This window comes from Macrotis lagotis, chromosome 2 (genome assembly GCF_037893015.1).
Source record: "Macrotis lagotis isolate mMagLag1 chromosome 2, bilby.v1.9.chrom.fasta, whole genome shotgun sequence".
NCBI lineage: Eukaryota > Metazoa > Chordata > Mammalia > Peramelemorphia > Peramelidae > Macrotis > Macrotis lagotis.
The window spans coordinates 330,434,294-330,456,491 of NC_133659.1; the positions used below are offsets into that span (position 1 = coordinate 330,434,294).

The 22,198-nt window shown below is 40.0% G+C and overlaps 1 protein-coding gene across 1 annotated transcript; it reads left to right on the top strand.

Annotated features, from left to right (window-relative positions):
- The first annotated feature begins 8,667 nt into the window (after positions 1-8,667).
- Positions 8,668-11,497, top strand: LOC141512267 (galectin-1-like). The gene is made up of 4 exons (XM_074221075.1): positions 8,668-8,691; positions 10,243-10,322; positions 10,683-10,854; positions 11,351-11,497. The coding sequence occupies exons 1-4, from the start codon at positions 8,668-8,670 to the stop codon at positions 11,495-11,497; spliced, it is 423 nt and encodes a 140-aa protein (XP_074077176.1).
- The last annotated feature ends 10,701 nt before the right edge of the window (positions 11,498-22,198 follow it).

Sequence of the window (22,198 nt, forward strand, 5' to 3'; positions counted from 1 at the left end):
AGTCATTCCTCAATTGATAAAAGGTCAAAAAAATATGAATAAGCACTTTTCAGAGGAAGAAATTAAAACTAACTATAGTCAACTGAAAGAATGCTCTAAATCACCACTGATTAGAGAAATGTAAATTAAAATAGCTCCGAAGTACAATCTTTTACCTCTCACATTGGTTAATAAGGCAGAATTGATCAACGTTGCATGGGATGTGGGAAATCTAATACACTAATGCACCATTGGTGAAATTTTAACCTGATCCAACCATTCTGGAGAATAATTTAGAACTATACCCAAAGGGCTATAAAATTGTGCATAGCTTTTCATTCAACAGTACCACTACTAGGTCTGTTTCCCAAAGAGATCTGATGAATAACACTGCATTTACTCATCTGATTTAGAACAATTGCATCTTGTTTTGTGAGAAATATGTGCAGACTGATTTCTGAAAATCTAGAAAGACTTACATGAACCTATGTTGAGTGGAGTGAGCAGAACCAAAAGAACCTTGTAGATACCAATGGCAACATGATATAATGACCAACTATGGCAGACTCTCCTCTTCTCAGCAATAGAGTGAGCAAAGACAATTCCAACACACTATGACAGAAAGGGCTATCTGCATCCAGATAAAGAACCATGGAGTCTGAAAGCACATCAATGATTCTTTTCATTTTTATTTGTACTTTATATTTTTCTTTCTTGTGATTTTTTCCCTTTTGTTCTGATTCTTTTCACAATATCATTAATATGGAAATAAGCTTAACATGATTGTACTTGTACAACACAAAACAAATATCAGATTATTGCTATTCAGAGATGAGAGAGGGAAGAAAAAATGTGGGAGTCAAAATCTTACCAAAAAAATTAATGTTGAAATTATCTTGGCATATAATTAGAACAAGGAAAGTAACATCCACAAAAAGAATCTTGCCAGAAATGAATTTAAAAAAATATCCACCCTGTGATTGTCACAGTACAGCATATTTCCTTTACCTTTAAAGAGATAGTCAACAGAGGTATGCTTGAACTCCTGGGGAAATAACCTCCTCTGGTCTTATAGATCTGGGAATTTTCAGTCACCTTTTGCATGAGCAGTTAATGCCCCCTGTCCCTGCCACACCTTGTAATATCAAATAGAATAAAATCAACACCAGGGACTTTGTCACAAAAGAGAAGCCTAAAGACCTTTAAATTTCTTCTTCACTTGGAAATTTGGCTAGGGAGGGCTGAACTTCACTGAAAATCGCTGTAAGCTATGAAATAAATGACTTTCAGCACTGATTGAGGATGTCTGAAGTTAACACTAAGAAAGTATTCAACCCCAAACTCTCTAGATTCATGTCCCTTTTCAATGTGTCTGAATCAGCATTAGGAAGCTGAGATATACCATAGGTCTTGGGTTTATAAATAGCATTCAGGACATCATAAATAAGTTTTGGATTGCCTTACTCATGTATTTAGAATTATACATCTCTATAAGCTTCATTTGCACTTGACTTTTTTAATATTTATTCTCATTTTGTACAAATAATGTTTTTTATACATTAATAAAATATTCTTGTTTAAAAGTAAACAAAATACCCCCCCTCCCAAAAAATATAGACTCACTTGAGTGATAAAGTAAAAGGGAGAGAAAAAAATTAAAATTAAAAAAATAATAGTAATAATTGTAGGTATGGCCAGGTGGCACAGTGGACAGAGCACCAGCCCTGGAGCCAGGAGCACCCAAGCCCATATCTGGCCCCATACACCCAATAATCACCCAGCCGTGTGACATGCAAGCCACCCCAACCCCACTGCCCTGAAAAAAAAAGAAAAGAAAAGAAAAGACCCAAAACAAAATAAAATAGTAATAACAGTAGGGGTGGCTGGGTGGTGGACAGAGCACTGGCCCTTGAGCCAGGAGCACCCAGGTCCAAATCCAGCCTCAGACACCCAACGATCACCCTGCTATGCGGCCCCAGGCAGGCCACCCAGCCCCATTTGCCCTGCACCACCCCCCAATAATAATAATAATAAAAAATGTGCTTCAGTCTTTGTTCCAACACCAACAACTCTGTCGCAGGTGGATCACATTCTTTATGATAAGTCCATCACAAAAGTTACTTCCCTATTTTTCCACCATTGCCATTGCTGATCACAACTCCCTCCTTTTGTATTTCTCCACTACCATGTACTCTATTTTCTCTTTCCTTTCACTCTGACTCTGCTGTAGGGTAGCTGAGTGGTGCAGTAGACAGATTCCTGGTCCTGGAGCCAAGAGGCCCCAAGCCTCTTAGGGGACCATCCCTTAGGCTCAGCATCCACTTGGCCCTATGGTCCCGGACAGGCCATCTAATCCCAGCCCCCTGTAAGAAGTAAAAAAGAAAATGTATTATATCTGACCACTCTTCCCCCATGGTCCATCCTCCCCTCCATCACTCACATCCCCTCTTTCCCCCTGTCCCTCCTCTCTCCTTCTTACAGCAGATGCCTATACCCCATTGAGTATATATGCTGTTTCCTCTCCTAGCCACCTCTGATGAGAACGAAGATTCCCTCATTCCCCCCTTGCCTCCCCCCCTTCCATATCATTGCAATAGCTCATTGTAATAAAGAAAAATTTTGTAATAAAGAAATATCTTGGCCTATTCTCCCTCTCCTTTTTCTTTCACCCATTACATTTCCTTATTATCTATTGACTCCATTTTTACACCACAATATATCTTCAAATTCAGCTTTCTCCTGTGCTTCAACTATAAAAGCTCCCTCTACCTGCTCTGTTAACTGAGAAGGTTCATATGAATATTATCAATGTCATTTTTTCTATACAGGAATACATGCAGTTCATCATCATTAACTCCCTCATATTTTCCCCTTCTCCTCCAATCTCTATGCTTCACCTGAGTCCTGTATCTGAAGATCAAACCTTCTGTTCAGCTCTGGCCATTCTAACAAGAACATTTGAAATTCCCCTGGTTCATTGAAAGTCCATCTTTTTCCCTGGAAGAGGACATTCAGCCTTGCTGGGTAGTTGATTCCCGGTTGCATTCCAAGCTCTTTTGCCTTCTGGTATATTATATTCCAAGCCCTATGAGCTTTTAATGTAGTTGCTGCTAAGTCCTGTGTGATCCTGACTGCAACTCCATGATATATGAATTGTGTCCTTCTGGCTGCTTGTAATATTTTCTCTTTTACTTGGGAGTTCTGGAACTTGGCTATAATATTCCTAGGTTTGATTTTGCTTGATAGTTTCTTGATTTATCACAAAGTCATCAGCTTCCTTTAGTTCCATTCTACATTTAAGGCAATTATATAAACTTGTTGACTACACTAGTTTGATTACAAAACCCCTTCACTATGGCTGCTCCAGAAATCCAGTGTCAACTTTGGTAAATTAGTCTTCATCTGCAAGCCTTGTTGCACTCAGGGCTGCTTTTGGGGTGTGTTACCTACTGAATTCTTTCACAAGATCTATTTATCTTTCAGGTCTCCTAGACTTTGTGTTATCTCTGAGTGTTTACCAATTCCATATACCCATGGTGAGTAAATTCATCATTGCAACTGTTTTGGTATATTCTTTCAAATTTCAACTAAAAAGTGAGAACCATGACTGAGTTAAATAGTTTGAATGGAAAGTCTCCTATTCTCCACCATTCAGAATGACCCTGGTTCGGGTCTATATAAGACTTGGAGGATCAAGGAGAACCATCTCTGTCTTAATTGCGATATGTATAAAGGAGTATTCCTACTCAAAGAAACCTGTCATTAACCTTTCACAGTCCCTCTTCTGAGAACATAGAAGAAATCATCCTCCCCCCATCCTCCCCTCAGAAGAACTTGGGTTCCTGAATTGACTGGTGGTCAACAGCGTATCTCTATAAGGTCAAAGTACAGTGTGGACACCTGCGACTGATCAGACCAACAAAAGTTTAGAAGGTTCAGTACTGTGTAAGTCTCAATAGTTCATATGAAGGGTGGAGCCAAGTTAGCAATGTGAAGACAGGAATTCCCAGAAACTCTTCCCAAGAAAACTCCAAATGCTATGAAATTATGGCTCTAATCCAATTCTAGAGAGTGAGAACCAACAGAAAGACTGAGTCTTTTTGGATCTCCTTGACTAAGCTGCTGACTTCTTTTTCATGTTTTTCCTATATCTCTCTCATTTCTTTTCCCAATTTTTCTTCTATCTCCCTTACTTGATTTTCAAAATCTTTTTTGAGCTCTCTCATAGCCTAAGCCCAACTTCCAGTTTTCTTGGAGCCTTTAGATGTAGAAGCTTGGACTTCCTCATCTTCAGATTGAGTATTTTGATCCTCCTTGGGATCATAGACCAAGTATTTGTCAATGGTCAGGTTCCTTTTTTCCCCCTGTTTACTCATTTCTCCAGCCTTTGCCTGATTTGGGGGTACTTCCTGAGTTTTTGAGTTTTATTGGGGCACCCCCACAGGGACCTCACTGTGTGAGGCTTTAACTGCTCTCCTGGTCTGTGAATGACCACAAGCTCACCCCTCTTGCACAGGGTTGAGGTGGGGTCCCTGATCTATTGGGGGACCTAGACTGTGATCAGGATCTGAATGTGGTCAGAGCCCCAGAGTCCTGTTCCAGAGATAGAGGACAGACCTCGGAAGTCTCCCTCCGTTCCCTTGCCTTCAATGGGCTGAGCACTCAAGATGCAGCTGCTTTGAGGCTCCTGCTTACTGGCTCTGTGCTTCTGGCTCTTACTGTGCTTCCATTTCCTGGATCTGGGTACCCTGACTGCCTTGACCATGCTGATGGTCTGGGCTTCATGCTCTGGCAGAGGTCTCCCTGCTGATCTTACAAGTTGTGCTTTGTGTACCCTGGGGTGCAGGTCAGGAAACTGCTTTTGCTGCCAGGAGCCAGGGCTCCTGGGCACCCTTGAGCTGTTTCTGGAAGGCTGAGGTGTCTTCACTCTGGTGGAGCAGCCCTTCTAACCCTGTGGAACAGTGTTTTCCCACTATTTTCCAGGTTACCTTGGGCTGGAGAATGGTCTCACTGGATCTTTCTGTGGGTTCTGTCTTGGAAATTTACTTAGAGTCATAATTTTAAGATTTTTGAAATATTTTGGAGAGAGGACCTAGGAGAGGCTCTTCTCCTGCCACTATCTTGGCTCCACCTCCTTGATCATTTTAAATAAGGAATATTTTACAATAAAGGAATATTTTACAAGTCATATCTCATGTTTTAATTTTTAAAAAATTTTCAATCACATAAGGACTTAGATGGAAAAAGAAACGGAAAGAGGTATATAATAATTGAAATTCTCCATAGTTTCAGAATTGGAGGACCAAATTTTAGAGACTACTAACTTGTATGAAACTCATTTACTGGCATATTTCAACAAAATTATCTAGTAACCATCTACAAGTAATTTGGAACCAGAGAAGCAGAGCCTCTTCAGAAATGCCCTGAGAATGGCACATATTCCAGAATGTCCAAGAGAAGCAATTTCCTAGATTAGAGGAGTATATGAGGCATCCAGGAATCAAAATATTCTAAATTAAATGGACATTGATGTTAGTTAATATTTTTTTTTGCAAGGCAAATGGGGTTAAGTGGCTTGCCCAAGGCCACACAGCTAGGTAATTATTAAGTGTCTGAGTCCGGATTTGAACTCAGGTACTCCTGACTCCAGGGCCGGTGATGTTAGTTAATATTGATGATTAATGCTGCTGTATTTTTTGTGTTTTATTTCGTGGTGTTTATTGTTGGGAACCATTGTGTATGGGAGTATCGTGAATTATCTTCACCTTGAACACCAGAGTCTTGTCTTGTTAAGTGCCATGGGAGTGGGAGTGGATTAGAGCCTGGAAAGGTATTTAGGCACTAGTGTTTTGGTGAATAAATGGAGCACTTGGAGATCCTGAGGAAGAAAATTGTCTCCCTTGTCTTCCTTGTCTCCCTTGTCTCCCACCCCTCCAACACTCGCCTGGGGAAAGATTGAAGGAGTCCAGAACTGAGACTCAACAGCTTATGTTTATGCTAAAATTTCCTTGGTTACCTCAGTGATATGTATATATTCCTTTTCAAAAGTAGTACATTGTATGCCCTCTAAGAGTTTGTTCTGTAACCTACTTTAGGTAATTCTGATTAGGAATTTATGAAAATTCTTAGAGATTTAAATTAAAGATAAGTGATACAGGTGAGGAGAGAGATTTCTCCTCCACCATCAATCAAAAGAGGAAATTAAGGGGATTAGGCCAGAAAGTGATGAATTATGGGATTTGAGTGAACTAAGACTGACTCTGTCTTGGTTCTTCATTCTGCAGATAGCCCAGCTGCTTTTTTATTCAGTGGTGGGTTTAGTCCAAATTTTTTCTTGGGAGGTAAACTTTCAATTTTGGGAACTGAGAGATAGCCTTATTATATTGTTGACATCCTGCATGACTAGGAAGCTGGATCACCTCTCCTTGCTGCTTACACTTCCCTGCTGAGGACCTAAGTTGTGCTGACCAGAAAACTGGTCAGATCCAAAGATTTAGGAACTGTACATCAAAATCAACTTATGTATCTTATCTTGAAAGTAGCTTTATACTGATCAATTAGATATTGTTTACTTATTCCTTTGATTGGAGGGAGTAGAACATCTCGTTTTTCTGAATTCAGGAGTCTGCACCTGTTGACTCACCCTCTCCCAACCTGGAAAGTTCCTAAACTTTCTTCCACTTAGAAAACAGCTTTACTAATGTTGCATTGTTTCCTTATACTTAATTTACCTCATTTCATTAATTGTTGTTTTGGGGGTTTTTTTTTAGGTTTTTGCAAGGCAAATGGGGTTAAGTGGCTTGCCCAAGGCCACACAGCTAGGTAATTATTAAGTGTCTGAGACCAGATTTGAACCCAAGTACTCCTGACTCCAGGGCTGGTGCTTTATCTACTATGCCACCTAGCTGCCCCCCTCATTAACTGTTTTCATGTATAAAACTGGGTCTCCCCTTTATGTGGGATATAACTTTAAGGTCAGCAAGGAGAGTTCAGTTGGGTGAACAATGAACATTGTTTAATGCATCGATAAGATTTGAAGAGTGAGCCTGTCTCCTCACCCATTTGATCTTTCACCCATGAAATCTGGGAGGAGAGTTGGTTCTTGTATTTTTTATAGAGGAGGAAACTGAGATTCATAGTGGAGATATGATTTGCCCTTGAGTCCCACGCTGGCACTGAGATGTGATGCCAGGACTGTGTGGGAGATGAAGGGGCTGGAATCAGGCTAAGGATGTGAGGTTCTTGGGGTTGGTGGGAGGCTTGGGAGGAGAGGAGCTATTCTTCCCCCCTCCCCATACACACACACACACACACACACACACGTGGAGATCAGGTATTATGTTTCTCCAAGCTCTCCAAGATTTATTGAGTGCTTCTCTAGTTTTTGATAAAGATGATAGCAGAAGGAATAGTGAAGAGTGTTGGACTTGGGTCCCTGAGCCATTCCTGCAAATACAGAAGGGTTGTCTTACAGGAGAGGGTTTAGCCCAGTCCTGCTCAGTCCCAGAGGCAGAACAGGAGGAATTTGGAAAAGGTGTCCTTTCAGTTGAACAATGGGAGCTGTCCAGAAATGGAACTAGTTGGTGCTTCAGGAAGTGATTTTCCCCATTGTTGTCTTCATGGAGAGCCTAGAATTATTTGAGAGAAAGATTTCATAGATTTTATTTCAATAGATGTATGAGGTCTCTTTCAAGTGAAGCTTTTGATGATTCTATTTTGAGATGAGAATAGGAACCCTACCTATGATGAGACTGTATCTGTAAGCACCTTCCAGGTGAGCAAAGTCCCCCCCCAAAAAACAAGACAGTACCTTATCTACAACTCAGAGAGTCAAAGCAGAGTCTTTTCATTGATTTCTCTCATTGACACGCCCTCAACCACCAAAGGTTGGTGAAGTCTTTCAGAAAAATGAGTCTTTCAATACTTGAAGGAAATAGTACATTTCAATTATAGTTCAATGAAAATAAGATCTAATTACTTTTTTTCTTCTCCATATTCACAAATGGTTTGTAATCTGTCCATGGAACCCAGGGAAATATGTAAATCCTAGGTAAATAACCCCTATCTCAGAGCACAGAGAAGGTAGATGACTTGGGAAATGGGATTTGAACCCAGGTCTTTTTTTCTTGGAGGGAATGCATCTCTATCCACTATGATGCCCTACTTATAATTCAAAGAGGATCTGAATTTATGGATGAGGAAACTGAGTTTCAGAGGATATAAATGATTTGTATCTGTAGGCCTTCAAGTTCCCATCTTGAGAGAAATAAGAGAGAGGGGTGAAAGGAAAGTCATGATGGGAAAAATAAGATGCCTTCTTTTCCCTCGGGGGCACATACTCCCTCATTCATGCCCCGAACCATGCCCCTTTAGTTTAATGGGACTACAGGGACCTCAAACCTCTATCCTTTCCTCTCTGTGTCATTGGGTCTCATTGTCACGGTGAGAAACTCGGGGAAAGCCGGGTCACAGATTTCTCTGGGATCCCTAGCCTGGATCTCATTCTCTGGCAGCACTCAAGGGTCCCATTGAGTCCCTGTCACTCCCATCCAGGGCTTTCTGAGGAACCTCAGCATGACTTCCTCCATTCTCACAATACAGACAAGACAAAGAGTGTTTTCTGACAGCAGAAGCCACAAGCTCAAGATCAGAGACCTTGTCAGACATTTTCTCCTTATAATTAGAGGCATGGAGAGCCTATATGGGGGTTCAGTAAGACTTGAGACACCCACTGATCCCCGGAGAGATGTTCAAAGACAATAGAGAAGCACACTGATCCCTCACCACTAAAGGGGACCATGTTATTTCCATTCACTCTTCCCAATCTTCCCATTTGTCAATAAAGCTCTCATCTTTGCATCTATTTGTCTTTTTGAAAAGCATGTCATTTGTCAGAGTGATATGATGAAACAAGGTCAGGGATCTCTGGACCCGGATAAAAGTCCTGGTTCAATTTTTTACTCCCTAAATGAACCCTAAACCTTAGTTTCCCTATTACTTAGGAAACCAGATGTTTGCTTAGGTCACTCCATGGTTTGCCTTTCTCTGATTGGGATTTTCCCCCACATAGGGACTCACTGGAGACCAGGGAGCTGACTCTCACCCAGACCAGAATAAGGTCAAGCCTCCAACTTGGCCCCAGTCAGTTCTTGAGAATAGCAGTTCTTGTTCATTCCAAAAGTAGCTTTCCATTAGCTTCCCCAATATCTCTTCCAATCACCCCAACCACATCCCCCCCAGAGACAGCTTTTTTGGGGGGTGGTAGGAAAGGCTACAAAAGGATGGGGCAGGGAGTGAGCAAAGGTTTATCTACTCTGGTTTTTGAAAGACTTCAAAAATTTCACCAGCCTCGCTCCTGAGACACGCCTCCTCCCCTTTTCTCTGTTGTATTGGTGGAAAGTGCCAGATTGGAGGACTGGGCTGGGTTTGGGGTGGGGACTCAGCAGAAGCCTGGAGAGCCACAGCCTATTTGAAGGGTGCCACACTTCCCAGAGTTAGCATCGCTGCCTTGGAATTCAATAGCATCCTTTGGATTCCCAGAGAAGTCAGACAAATCCCAGGAACATTTCTCATCCTCCATCATGACCACGGTATAGGCCGAGGGGAATTTTGTCCAGGGTAGAGGTTGAAGTTCCAGATGTCAAGGATCCTCTGGGAGTTGGGCATGGAAAGAATCTGGAAAACATAAGAAAAGTCTGTTTGGGGGAATGTTTTAACAACCCCTTCCTTTACAGGTTGGGGCTCCTTTCTCCTCTTCTCTAAGTCAAAACCCAAACTCTTCAGTCCTTATAAAGACTGGCCTTTTCTCCCTCTTGTATGGGGTTTTTGAAAACCTCATAACTCCAGAGAGATCCTGGGGAGAGGAGAGCAATGGATAGGGATACCTTGGGGTCCCCTGGCTGTGAAAGGCTAAGTCCAGTGAGATGGAGAGATCATGAACCTGAGCCCTAGGAAAATTTGGATTCCAATTCTGATTCTGTTCACTTGTGTGACTTGGAAGTGGTCACTTCTCTGCTTCTTTGTACATCAATTTCCTGAGCTTTATATTGGGGAGTGCACTGAATCAATCATCTAGGAGAATTCCTCAAGTAACTGATGCAGAAACTGAGACCCATAGACATAAGGGGGGTTTCCCAAGGTCCCAGGGCTGGGACTGACTCCCATCTCACCCATGGATAGTTTGCTTTCCTAGAACCTTCCTGCCCACCTGGAAGCTCTGGGACTCCTCAGCTGTCCTCATTTTGCTGTGTTTGGTCTTTTCAGAGAATAACTTCCACTGACTTGAAACTCCAACCTGGAGTCTGCATAAAAATAGAGGGAGATATTCCAGTTGATGCCAAGAGGTAAGTGGAAAATGGGAAGGAGGAGAAAGCATCTAACCATGGGTGAGAGCTGAGTGCTTTACACACCTCCTTGCTCCTGACCCTTGACTAGAAGTACCAAATTGCTCTTGTCTTAGCCTTAGAAGGCAGAGCTAGAACTCAGCATCTGGAAAAACTTCCCCACAGAACCTGCCCAGAAGCTGGAACAGACGATTCAGATAAGTAGTGAGTTCCCTGTCTCTGAGGCTAGAAAATATGTCGGCAGGATACTGCAGAAAAAAAGAGCACTTCGACATCTTCTAGCTGAGATATTCTCTCAGTGGTGGGTTTCTAAGACTCTGAAACCCAAACTAATGATGGACATGTGTTCTCTATTCCCAGATTTGCTATTGAATTGGGCAAAGACTCAGGTAATATTGGTCTGCATATAAGCCCACAATTCAACTTTCGAAATGAGGAAAAAATCATTGTCTGCAACTCCAGGAATGACTATTATTGGGACCAGGCAGAAAAACAGCATTACTTTGTTTTTGAACAAGGGACTAGAACTGAGGTAAGATGCCAGAATCAGATCATGTAGTGTTTCTCCTGGAAAGGACCCAAGAGAAGATTTCATCCACCTAGGGAATCTGCCCCAAGAAACCTAGAAGCGACCTCCAATGGCAAAAAGATGGAAAGTCAGAAAAAAAGGGGTAAAAGCTTTCAATAAGGTCAATAGACAGAATCCCAGCATCCCAGAGCTGGGCAGTTGGAAGAAAAGGGAGAGAGTCCTGAAGAGCCACAGTCTTACTAGGATAAGAAAAGACCCTGGGGTATCCTAAGATATATCAGAAGACCCTAGATTGAGAGCTGGAGGGAACTCAAGGGCCAATTAGATGGAGTCCCTCATTTTACAAAAGGAGAAACTGAGTCTCTGAATGATGAAATGATTGGCCCAAGATCACATAGTGCCTAGGAGAGTGTATCTTGAGATGAAATTTGAACCAAGATCTTCCTTTTTCCAAATCCAGGGTTCTGTATTTATCTCCTTTTGTGCTCTACCCTTTTAGATTTCAGTAATTTTTGAAGTGAAGGAGTTTAAGATTAAACTTCCACGTGGCTGTGAGTTCACTTTCCCTAACCGTCTTAACTTGGAAGAAATCAACTTCTTGGAAATTAGGCAAGACTTCACGCTCAGATCGTTGACCATCGAATGAGCCCTCCAATCAAAGCAACTTAGACTTGACTCTCCTTGACTCTTAAGACTAATAAAAGTACTAACAATGATAAGAGCTATTATTGTCTGTATTACTCTATGTGCTCGTTATGGCATCATTTCCCTGATGTCATGGTCTTCTTCGAAATTGAAGGACAAGGGGTGACTAGGTGGTGTAGTGGATAAAGCACCATCCCTGGAGTCAGGAGTACCTGGGTTCAAATCCAGTCTCAGACACTTAATAATTACCTAGCTGTGTGGCCTTGGGCAAGTCACTTAACCTCATTTGCCTTGCAAAAAAAAAACTAAAAAAAAGAAAGAAAATGAAGGACAAAATATTATTATTACTACTCTGTGTTTATTACATTCCAGGGGATAATTTTAAAGGGTCATGGTCTTAAAAGGATAAGAAAAGACCATGGGTTGTCCCAGAATACATCTGATGACCCTAGATTGAGAGTTAGAGGGAAGTTCAGGGGTCAACTAGGCTGAGCCCCTCATTTTACAAAAGGAGAAACTGAGGCTCAGAATGAAGAAATGATTTGGAAGGATGGCTGAGTGATCATGGATCCATCCCATCCTTTTCTGACTCTCATTTCCAGGCTTATTCACCTAGGATTGATTTGGGAAAGGAAAAGAAATGACATCTTTATTGTCAGTGGCTTCTGGTTTTTCAGGAGTTTTGACTGTGGGAATTTTTAATAACTATTTTGAACATTACTGTCTTTGGTCTCATATTTCTTGTTTCTCAATTGGTAGAGGAAGGGTGAGTGGGAAGGCCAAAATTTGGAATTACAAATAAAAAAATTTACAAACAAATTTTTAAAAAACCTATCAAAAATTAAAAACAATGATAGCAACACCACCACTTGATTCAGAAAAGGGAACTCTGGGCTTACCCAGATTCTAGGGAGCTTAGGCTATAATGCACCAAAAGGTTACAAACATTTGGTTGTCATGTTTGTCATCCTGCCTTCACAAAGATCAAAATTCCATTCCTATGTTGACGTCATAGATGGACACAGTTTGCCCACCTGTGGCTAAATGCACTCAGCCGCATTTGGGCTGAATTCTCTAAATTTAGGCATTTCGAGTGTCTTTTCACCTACTGCCATTCTGCTTTCTTCCTTGAGAAGACTACTTTGTTTGATGAGGGCATGCCATGCTGGGTGGCCCTGTTCCAGTGTCTCCTATGTCACACAACCTATACCAGAGTTCTTCAGAAAGATCTTATGAGTGTCCTTGCATTGCTTTTCTAATTGCAATGTGAGTGTCTACCTTGTGTGCTCTCAAGAAAATGAACTTTTAGGCAAAAATATGTTTCACTTGGAATAACATGGTCAATCCATTGGAATTGCTCAATTTGTGGTAGACTGTGAATTCTTGGGAGTTTCCTTTGAGAAAGGATCTCACCATATTCTATTTTATCCTATCAGGTGAGCTACAGAATATTCCTAAGACAACTCAAATGGGAGTGATTCAGTTTCTTGGCATGAAGCTAGTAGGCTGTCAGATTTCACAAACATCCAGCAAGGAGATTGGCACAGTAGCCCTGCAGATCTTCAGTTTGGTCGTTAGGCTAATACCTCTTCTCTCTTACACTTTCCTTCTGACCTCCAAAACACAGAGCTAGCTCGAGGAGAGTGCGCCTTTACCTCGTTATCAGTGGGTACCTCCCTGAAAAGTATATCCTCATAATTCAAAACTTCTCTATTTCCTATCATCAATGGTGCCATATATGGATGATATGGTTCTGTCTGATGGAGTGATTTCTTGATGCTAACTGTTTGACCAAAATTACCAGAAGGGAGAGTCTTTCAGACAGGGACTTGAATACACAATCATCTGTAGACAGAAAATCATGCAACAACTCTCCCTCTGCTTTAATCTTGGTTTATAGCCTTTTCAAATAGAATAATTTGCCATCAATGCAGTAACTCACCTCAACGACATGTTCATCCTAAATGAAAGCATCTGACAACACTGCTGACAATGTCATGTTAAATTGCACTGGAGCAAGCACACACCCTTGATTCACTCCACTGCTGACACAACCCATTCTTCAGAAGCCTGCCCAGATTTCTGCTGTGGAACTGACAGGAAATACTGATGAGCATCTCCAGAAAAATCAGATTTTGCCAGGATCTTCCTTAAGCTGTCATGACTAATAAAAATTTCAGTGACATGATGGATGAATGTTGTGTCCAGACCATTGTTCTGCTCCTGGCATTCCTCCTGGAGGTGTTGGGCAGTAAACAACATATGGATTGTTCCTTTGCCTTTCTCAAACACACTGGCTCTCACATAAAGAATCATCTTCCAGGGGCGGCTAGGTGGTGTAGTGGATAAAACACCCGGCCTTGGAGTCAGGAGTACCTGGGTTCAAATCCAGTCTCAGACACTTAATAATGACCTAGCTGTGTGGCCTTGGGCAAGCCACTTAACCCCATTTGCCTTGCAAAAACTAAAAAAATAAAATAAAAAGAATCATCTTCCAGGAGAACAATCAACCGATTGCTCAGGGACCTGGCATGCCACTTGTTAGCAAAACCACAAAACTATTTGGTACCAGCTAAGAAATAATATGGTGGAGCGATGGAATAAATTAGGTATAAAAGAAACAGTAACAAAGGAGTAGAGTGATCTACTTTCTCATAAATCAAAAGATTCCACATTCTAGAATAAGAATGCACTGTTTGACAAAAATCACTGGCAACACTAGAAAATAGGATGGCAGAACCTAGGCATAGATAAACATCTCACACCCTACACCAAGATTGGTTTGAAATGGGTGTATAATTTAGACATAAAGGGTAGTGCCAGAAGTCAATAGGAGAACAAGTAAAACTTTGTCATATCTACAGAGAAAGGGAGAATGTATGATAAAGCAAGAGAAAACACTATAAAATGCAAAATGGATAATTTTCATTACATTAAATTAAAAAGGTTTTGCACAAACAAAACAAATGAAACCATATCTAAAGAATTGCAGAAACCTGGTAAACATTTTTAATAGCCAGTGTCTCTGTTGAAGATTGTTTTTTATTTGGCAGCTTCTATATTTCCCCATCATTTTCATCAAAACAATCTTGATGTTTGCTAGTGTTCTGGTCCAGATGAGCAAATGCAATGCTGTACACCAGATCTCTGAAAACTGCCCTCTCTTTTTCTACTCCAGTATTGCTAATTATGTGCTGGCTCAGTTTTTCCTCCAAGTTAGCAATAAACTGTTACTCAGGAAGATGCTCAGAATGCCTCACACCTATCAGATTGACTAACATGGTAAAAAAGGAAAATGATCATTGTTGGAGGGGATGTAGGAAATTTGGGACAGTAATATATTATTGGTGGAGTTATGACCTGATCCAAGAGACCTGAGTCAAATTTCTAAGAATGGAAGTCATTCCCCAATTGATGAAAAGTCAATAAATATGAACAGGTAGTTTTACAGTAAGAAATTAAAACTTTCTATAGTCATTATAAAAAAATAGTCTCTAAATCCTACTGATTAGAGAAATGTAAATTCAAATATCTCTGAGATCCTACCTCACCTGATTGGTTAGTTTGTTCTTGTCCTTTGTTATTGAAGAAGACCAAAATGACATCGTAACGTTTGAGCCAAATGATAGTGTGTCCAACTGATCAGCCCAATATGAGCTCACAAGTCAGGTACAAATAGTTCATGTGAACCTCTGGGGTGGGTACTGTAAGCTTAAATATATCATGTTTCCTTGCAGCTACTTCAATTCCTCATAGAGCCCAGCCCCCTCTCTGATGAGGGCACACCAGGCTGGGCAGTCCTTTGCCAGGGTCTCCCATGCTGTACCATTAATTCTAAAGTTCTTCAATGAGACCTTCAGGGTGTTTCGGTATCACTTCTGACCCCCTTGTGAGTGCTCGCCCTTGTGAGTTCTCCATAAAATAGTTATTTTTTTAGCAAGCATACTTCTGGCATTCTAACAACCTGGTCAATCCATTGGAATTGCACTCTCTGTAGTAATGTTGGGATGCTAGGTAGTTTAGCTCAAGAAAGGACCTCAGTGTCTGGTATCTTCTCCTGCCAGGCGACCTTCAGAATTTTCCTAAGACAATTTAAATGGAAGTTACTTAGTTTCCTGACTTGGCACTGGTAGACTGTCCAGGTTTCACAGGCAAACAGCACTGAGAACACCACAACAGCTCTGTAGACCTTCACTTTTGTGGTCAGTCTAATACCTCTTCTCTCCCACACTTTCTTTTGGAGCCTCCCAAACACTAAGCTAACTCTGCCAATGTGTGTGTCAATATGTACCTCCTGGGAAAGGACAGTGCCAAGGTAAGTGAACTTGTTCACAGTCCTCAAAACTTCTGCATGTGCTTTAGTCCACGGTTCCACATATGGATGGTGTGGTGCTGACTGATGGAGCACCTGGGTTTTTCTTGGTGTTGATTGTTAGAGCAAAATGAGTACAAGCAGTAGAGAATCAATCCATACCTTGTTGCACCTCAGCTTCAGAGGCTACATTGAGTGCACCATCATCTGCAAAGAGAAGATCCTGTGCCAGCACTTCCTCCACTTTAGTCTTGACTTGTAGTCTTTTCAGGTTGAAGAATTTGCCATCAGTGCGGTGGCATGCTGAAGCCATGTTCATCCTCAGTGAAGATGTTTAATAACATGGCTGAAAACATCATTCTAAAAAGCATGGGACCAAGGATATATCCTTGTTTTACTCTAGTGGTGACTGGGAAATCTCAAGAGTATCACCCACTATCCAGAACCCAGGCATGCACATCATCATGAAATTGTTGTGCAATATGGATGAACTTCTCTTGGGCAACCAAATTTTGACATAATTTCCCACATACCCTCATGACTGATGGTATCAAAGGCCTTGGTCAAATCTACAAATGCTATATACAGACCTCTATTCTGTTCCTGCCATTTTTCCTGGATAGCAAGCACCATATCAACTGTTCCTCTACCCTTTCTGAAGCCACATTGGTTTTCTGTAAGATGCACATCTTCCAGGTAGAGGATTAGCCTATTGAAATGGATTCAGGAAAGAATCTTACCAGCAATGACTAAAAGAGAAATACCCCTATGATTGCCACAGGGCAATATATTCCCTTTACCTTTATAGAGATGGATGATGGAGGCATCCTTGAATTCATGAGGGATAACTTCTTCATGACATATAACCTGGAAAATTTCAATCAGTTTTTGGATGAGCCATGGACTTGCCACCCTGTGGATCTCAATTGGAATAGAATCAACATCAGGTGCTTTACCACTTCAAAGGAACCTAATGGTAATCAAAAACTTCTTCAGTTGGAACTTCAGCTAGGGACTGATTGACTTTAACTTGATGTAAAAAATCAATGATTTCTGGATTGATTGATTCTGGTTGATTGATGATGCTCTATTAAGAACACTATGGGGGCAGCTAGGTGGTGCAATGGATAAAGCACTGGCTCTGGAGTCAGGAGTACCTGGGTTCAAATCCGGTCTCAGACACCTAGTAATTACCTAGCTGTGTGGCCTTGGGCAAGCCACTTAACCCCATTTGTCTTGCCAAAATCTAAAAAAAAACACTATGGAAATGTTCAGTCTATCTCTCTAGGATTATGTCCCTATCATTAATCATTAATCAATATGGATCCATCAGCACTGAGTAGCTGAGATGCAGCATAGATCTTTGTCCTATAAATAGCCTTCAGAACATCAGAAAAGCATTTTGGTTTCTTACTCTCTGCATAAAACTGAATTCCATCTGCCATCTTACTGAGCCAAGAATCCTGCATCTCTCTAAACTTTTCTTATACTTTTCTTTTGATGGAATTAAATATTGCCTTCTTAGAAATGGATGAACTATCCTGCTGGTAAACCCTGTGGTGTTCTCAGTTTTCATTTGGCAGCTTCATATTTCCCCATCATTTTCATCAAACCAGTCTCAATGTTTGCCAGTGTTGTAGTCCAGATGAGCAAAGTACTCTACACCAGATTTCTGAAAGTTGCCTATTCTTTTTTCCACTCCACTATTGCCAACTATTTATTAGTTCAATTTTTTCCTACAAGGTAGAAAAAATCTGTTCCTGCTTTAGAAAGATACTTTAATCAGTGCACACCTATCAGATTGGATAATGTGGCAGAAAAGGAAAATGATCAATGTTGGAGGGTATGTAGGAAATCAGCAATACACTATTGGTGGAGTGGTGACCTGATCCAACCCTTCTGGAGAGCAATTTAGACCTTTGACCAAAGAATTTTAAAACTGGGCATACACAAACAAAACCACTGTAACCAAGATCAAAAGAAATGTAGTAAATTGGGAAACAATTTTTACAACTAGTATTTCTTTTTTTTTGCAAGGCAATGGGGTTAAGTGGCTTGCCCAAGGCCACATAGACAACTAGTATTTCTGACAAAGGATTCGTTTCTAAAATATATAAAGAATTGAGTCAAATTTATTATTAAAATAAAAATAAGCCATTCACCAATTGACAAATGGTCAAAGGATATGCAAAGGTAATTTACAGATGAAGAAATCAAAACTATCCATAATTATATGAAAATTGCTCTAAATCATTACTGATTAGAGAAATGCAAATTATAGCAACTCTGAGGTACCACCTCACACCTATCAGATTGGCCAATATGACCAGAAAGGACAATGTTCAATGTTGAAAGGGATCTGGGAAATCTGGGACACTAATACATGTTGGTGGAGCTGTGAACTGATCCAACCTTTCTGGAGAACAACTTGTAATTAGGCCTAAAGGGCAATAAAGATGTGCATCTCCATTTGATACAGCAATACCACTACTGGGTCTATACCCTGAAGAGATCATGAAAAAGGTAAAAACATCACTTGTGCAAAAATATTCATGGCAGCCCTGTTTGTGATAGCAAAGAATTGGAAATCAAGTTCATGTCCATCCCGTATATGTATGTTATAGAACACTTTTGTTCTGTTAGAAACTGAGAGGGATGGAATTTCAGAGAAGTCTAGAAAGACTTGCATGAACTGATATTGGGCAAGATGAGCAGTGCTAGAAGAACATTGTACCCCCTAACAGCAACATGGGGTGAAGATCAACCTTAATGGACTTGCTCATTCCATCAATACAATAATCAGGGACAATTTTAGGGCATCTGTGATATATATACCCTATATTCCAAAGAGATCATATCAAAAATAGGGAAAGGACCCACGTGTAGAAGGACCCACATTTGTAGTAGTTCTTTTTGTGATGGCAAAGAATTGGAAATTGAGGGTATGCCCTTTAACTGAAGAATGGTTATGGTATATGAAATACTATTGTTCTATAAGAAGCCATGAGTTGCTAGACTTTGGAGAAGCAGGGTAAGAATTACATGAACTGATGTTGACTGAAAGGAGCAGAAGGAAGAGAACAATGTACATATTAACAATAACATTATGAGTTGATCAACTATGATGGGCTTTGCTCTCAGCAAGTAAAAGAACAAAGACATTCATGGGAGACGATTTCATGCACATTCAGATGGGAGAAAAAAAACAACCATAGAACCTAAATGTATACTGTGTTCACTTTTTTACACATGTTCTTCCTTCCTTTGTCATGTTTTTCTTTCCTTTCCCTTAGTCCTATTTAATCTTACACAAAATGACTAATATCTGAGCATTTTAAGCACAAATGTACGTGAAACTTTTACCAGACTGTTTGCCACTGAAGGGAGGGAGGGAAAGAAGGGAGGGTGGTAGAAAAATGTATAATTTATAAATTTGCAAATGGATGAATGTTGAAAAACTACCAAGGTGTGTAATTGGAAATATAAAGTAAAAGAAAATAAAATGTATTTTTATTATCAAAAAAAGAAAAAGAATGATGAATTCTGAGTGCAGATCAATGGAGAATATTTTCATTTTTATTTGTATTTTATTTTTGCTTTCTCAGGATTTTTCCCTCCTTTTTTCTCATTTTTCTTTCACAATATGACTAATATGGAAACATGATTGCACTTGTACAACCTATATCTGATTTCTTTCTGTCTTGGGGAATAGAAAGGAAGAAAAAGAATGTGGAACACAAAATCTTAGAAAAAAAATAAATGTTGAAGTTGCTTTTACATGTATTTGAAGAAAAATACAATAACAAAATACCAAAAAGAAGTTTGTGAGAAATGAATAAGAGAGAGACCCATCCTGTGACTGACAGCACAACCTATTTCCTTTATCTTCATAGAGTTTGTCAGTGGAAGCATCCTTGAACTCCTGGGGAAATAACTTCCTCTTCTCATAGAAACTGCAAGATTTCAGTCACATTTTATGTAAGTAATGCACCTTCCCCACACCCTAACCCACATATCCCTTGAATATCTCAACTGGATTAAAATCAGCACCAGAAACTTTGTCATAAAAGAGGAGCCTAATGGCATTCTAGCTTCTTCAGTTGGAAATTTACCTTGAGAAGGACTGACTTCACCCTAAGGAATACAATCAATGACTTTAGTATGGTTTGAGGCTAGTCTGTTGAGAACACTATTCGATGTGTTCAAACCATCTCTGTAGATTCATGACCCTTTCATGGATCAAGGTGGCTCCATCAGAACTTGAGATGCATGATGGGTCTTTAACCAATAAATAGCATTCAGGACATCATAAATATGTTTTAGATTCTTATTTATTTTATCTGCCTTGTTAATGAGTCTGGAATCATACAGCTCTCTAAGCTTCAATTGCCATTTATTTCTGATGGAATTAAATGCTACCTGAGAGACAGATAAGCTATATTACTGGGAAATCCTGTGGGTTTTGTTTTTCATTTAGTATCTTCTGAATCTCCACATTGATTCCATCAAATCTTTCACAGTGTTTGCAATTATTGGAATAAATATAAGGAAATGCAGCTATTCGCCAAATCTCTGAAAGCTGCCCACCCTTTTTCTGGGTGCCACTTCTTCAGCATTGTGTTACCTCAACTTTTCCTCCAAATCAGCAGCAAATTGTTTCTGCTCAGAGAAGTGCTCAAATCTATCGGTTTTAAGTTTTCGAGTAGTCATCTTGTCTCGGGGCATCCTCCTTTAACGAACAGGAAAATTTAGGTTGGAAAGGATGAGTCTAAGATCAGTCCATGACCCTTGACACACATAGTCTTTGCAATTCTTGCATCCAGTCTCTCTTTTCTCCTTATAATGGCATAGTCTTTTAAATGTCAAAATTCACTATCAAAATGCATCTAGAAATTTTTATTGTCCTTAGTCAAATGTAATATCACATTGAACTGAGAAGGTCATAAGAAGCACAAATCTTTAGTAGTAATTAACCACTGCTGTTTCCAACTCCATTTCTCCCAAGGACTATCTACCATGATAATCTGTGCCTGGTATAGAATTAAAGTTACCCAGAATTATAAGCTTATCCTCTTTTGGCACATTGAGAGTGAGGGTCTCTTTGTACTCAGAGTTTTTTCTTCTTCATCAGAGTCCAACAGGGTGGGAACAGAGACATAGATGCAGTGTTTTCTGGCAAGTGGCAATTGCATTGTCATGTACCTATCTTTCACACTTTTGGTCAGGCATACAAGTTTGTTGACTGCATTAGTTTGGTTTCAAAACCCATGCCAGTTTAATGATACGGCCCTTCAATGGGGTCAATCCAGAAAAAGAGGCATCCAGTTCCAGCTTTGGTAAAATAACCTTCATTTGCCAGCCTTGTTTCAATCAGGGCTACTTTTTGGAGTTATCTTTCAGGTTTATTGGATTTTATGTTTTCTATGATTGTATGTCCACCCTGTGTACCCATGGTAAGTAAAATCATCATTGCAACAGTTTTGGTACTTTTTTTGGAGTTTAGGCCAAAGGATGGGAACCATGATTGGGTTCATTGGTTTGAATGCAATGCCACCTTGGATCAAGAAAAGGAATGCTCTCCATCATTCATAATGATCATGGTTCAGTTCTACATAAGATTTGGAGGATTAAGGAGAACCTTTTGTGTCTTAATTGCAGTATGCATAGGGTAGTATTTCTACTCAAAGAAAACTGCTGTTAACATTTCACAATCCCTCCTCTGAGAATATAGAAGAAATCGTCCTCCCCCAGACAGAAGCTACTTGAGTCCCTGAATTGACTGGTGGTCAAAATGACATCTCTATGATAGGATCAAAGTACAGTATGTACACTTGTGGTTGATCAGACCAATGAAAGCTTGGAAGGTATCAGGGGCCTACAAGAGGCACCTGGGAATCAAAATATACTAATTAAATGGACATTGGGATAAAGTTACTAGAATTTAGAGGCAATTGATATTAGTTAATAACTACTGTATGTTGATGTTTTATTTTATGGAGTTTATGTTTATGTTATAGTTTTTGCAATTTCATATATATCTGTCTATATCTACATCTATATCTATATCATCTATATATATATCTATATATATCTGTATCTCTATCTATCTATCTATGCATATATATATCTTCCTTTTCAAAATGAGTTCATTATATGCCAAGTAGTTGATCTGTCACCTGCCTTAGATAATTATAATTAGGAATTTATGAAAATCCATATGGCTTTAACTTAAAGATAAGTGTCGTAGGGGAGGAGGGAGATTTCTACTCCACCATCAATCAAAAGAGGAAATCAAAAGAATTGAGAGAATTAGGACAGAAAGCAATGAATTATGGGAATTGAGTGAACTAGACTGATTTGTTCTTGGTACTAGATGCTGCAGATAACCCA

What these genes read in the sequence shown, in the direction of transcription:
- LOC141512267 (XM_074221075.1), top strand. Translation starts at nt 8,668, where the DNA reads ATGGAGAGCCTATATGGGGGTTCA. An exon ending in AGAGCCTATATGGGGGTTCA is followed by an intron (nt 8,692 to 10,242) that starts GTAAGACTTGAG and finishes TGGTCTTTTCAG; the next exon opens with AGAATAACTTCCACTGACTT. An exon ending in AACAAGGGACTAGAACTGAG is followed by an intron (nt 10,855 to 11,350) that starts GTAAGATGCCAG and finishes CTACCCTTTTAG; the next exon opens with ATTTCAGTAATTTTTGAAGT.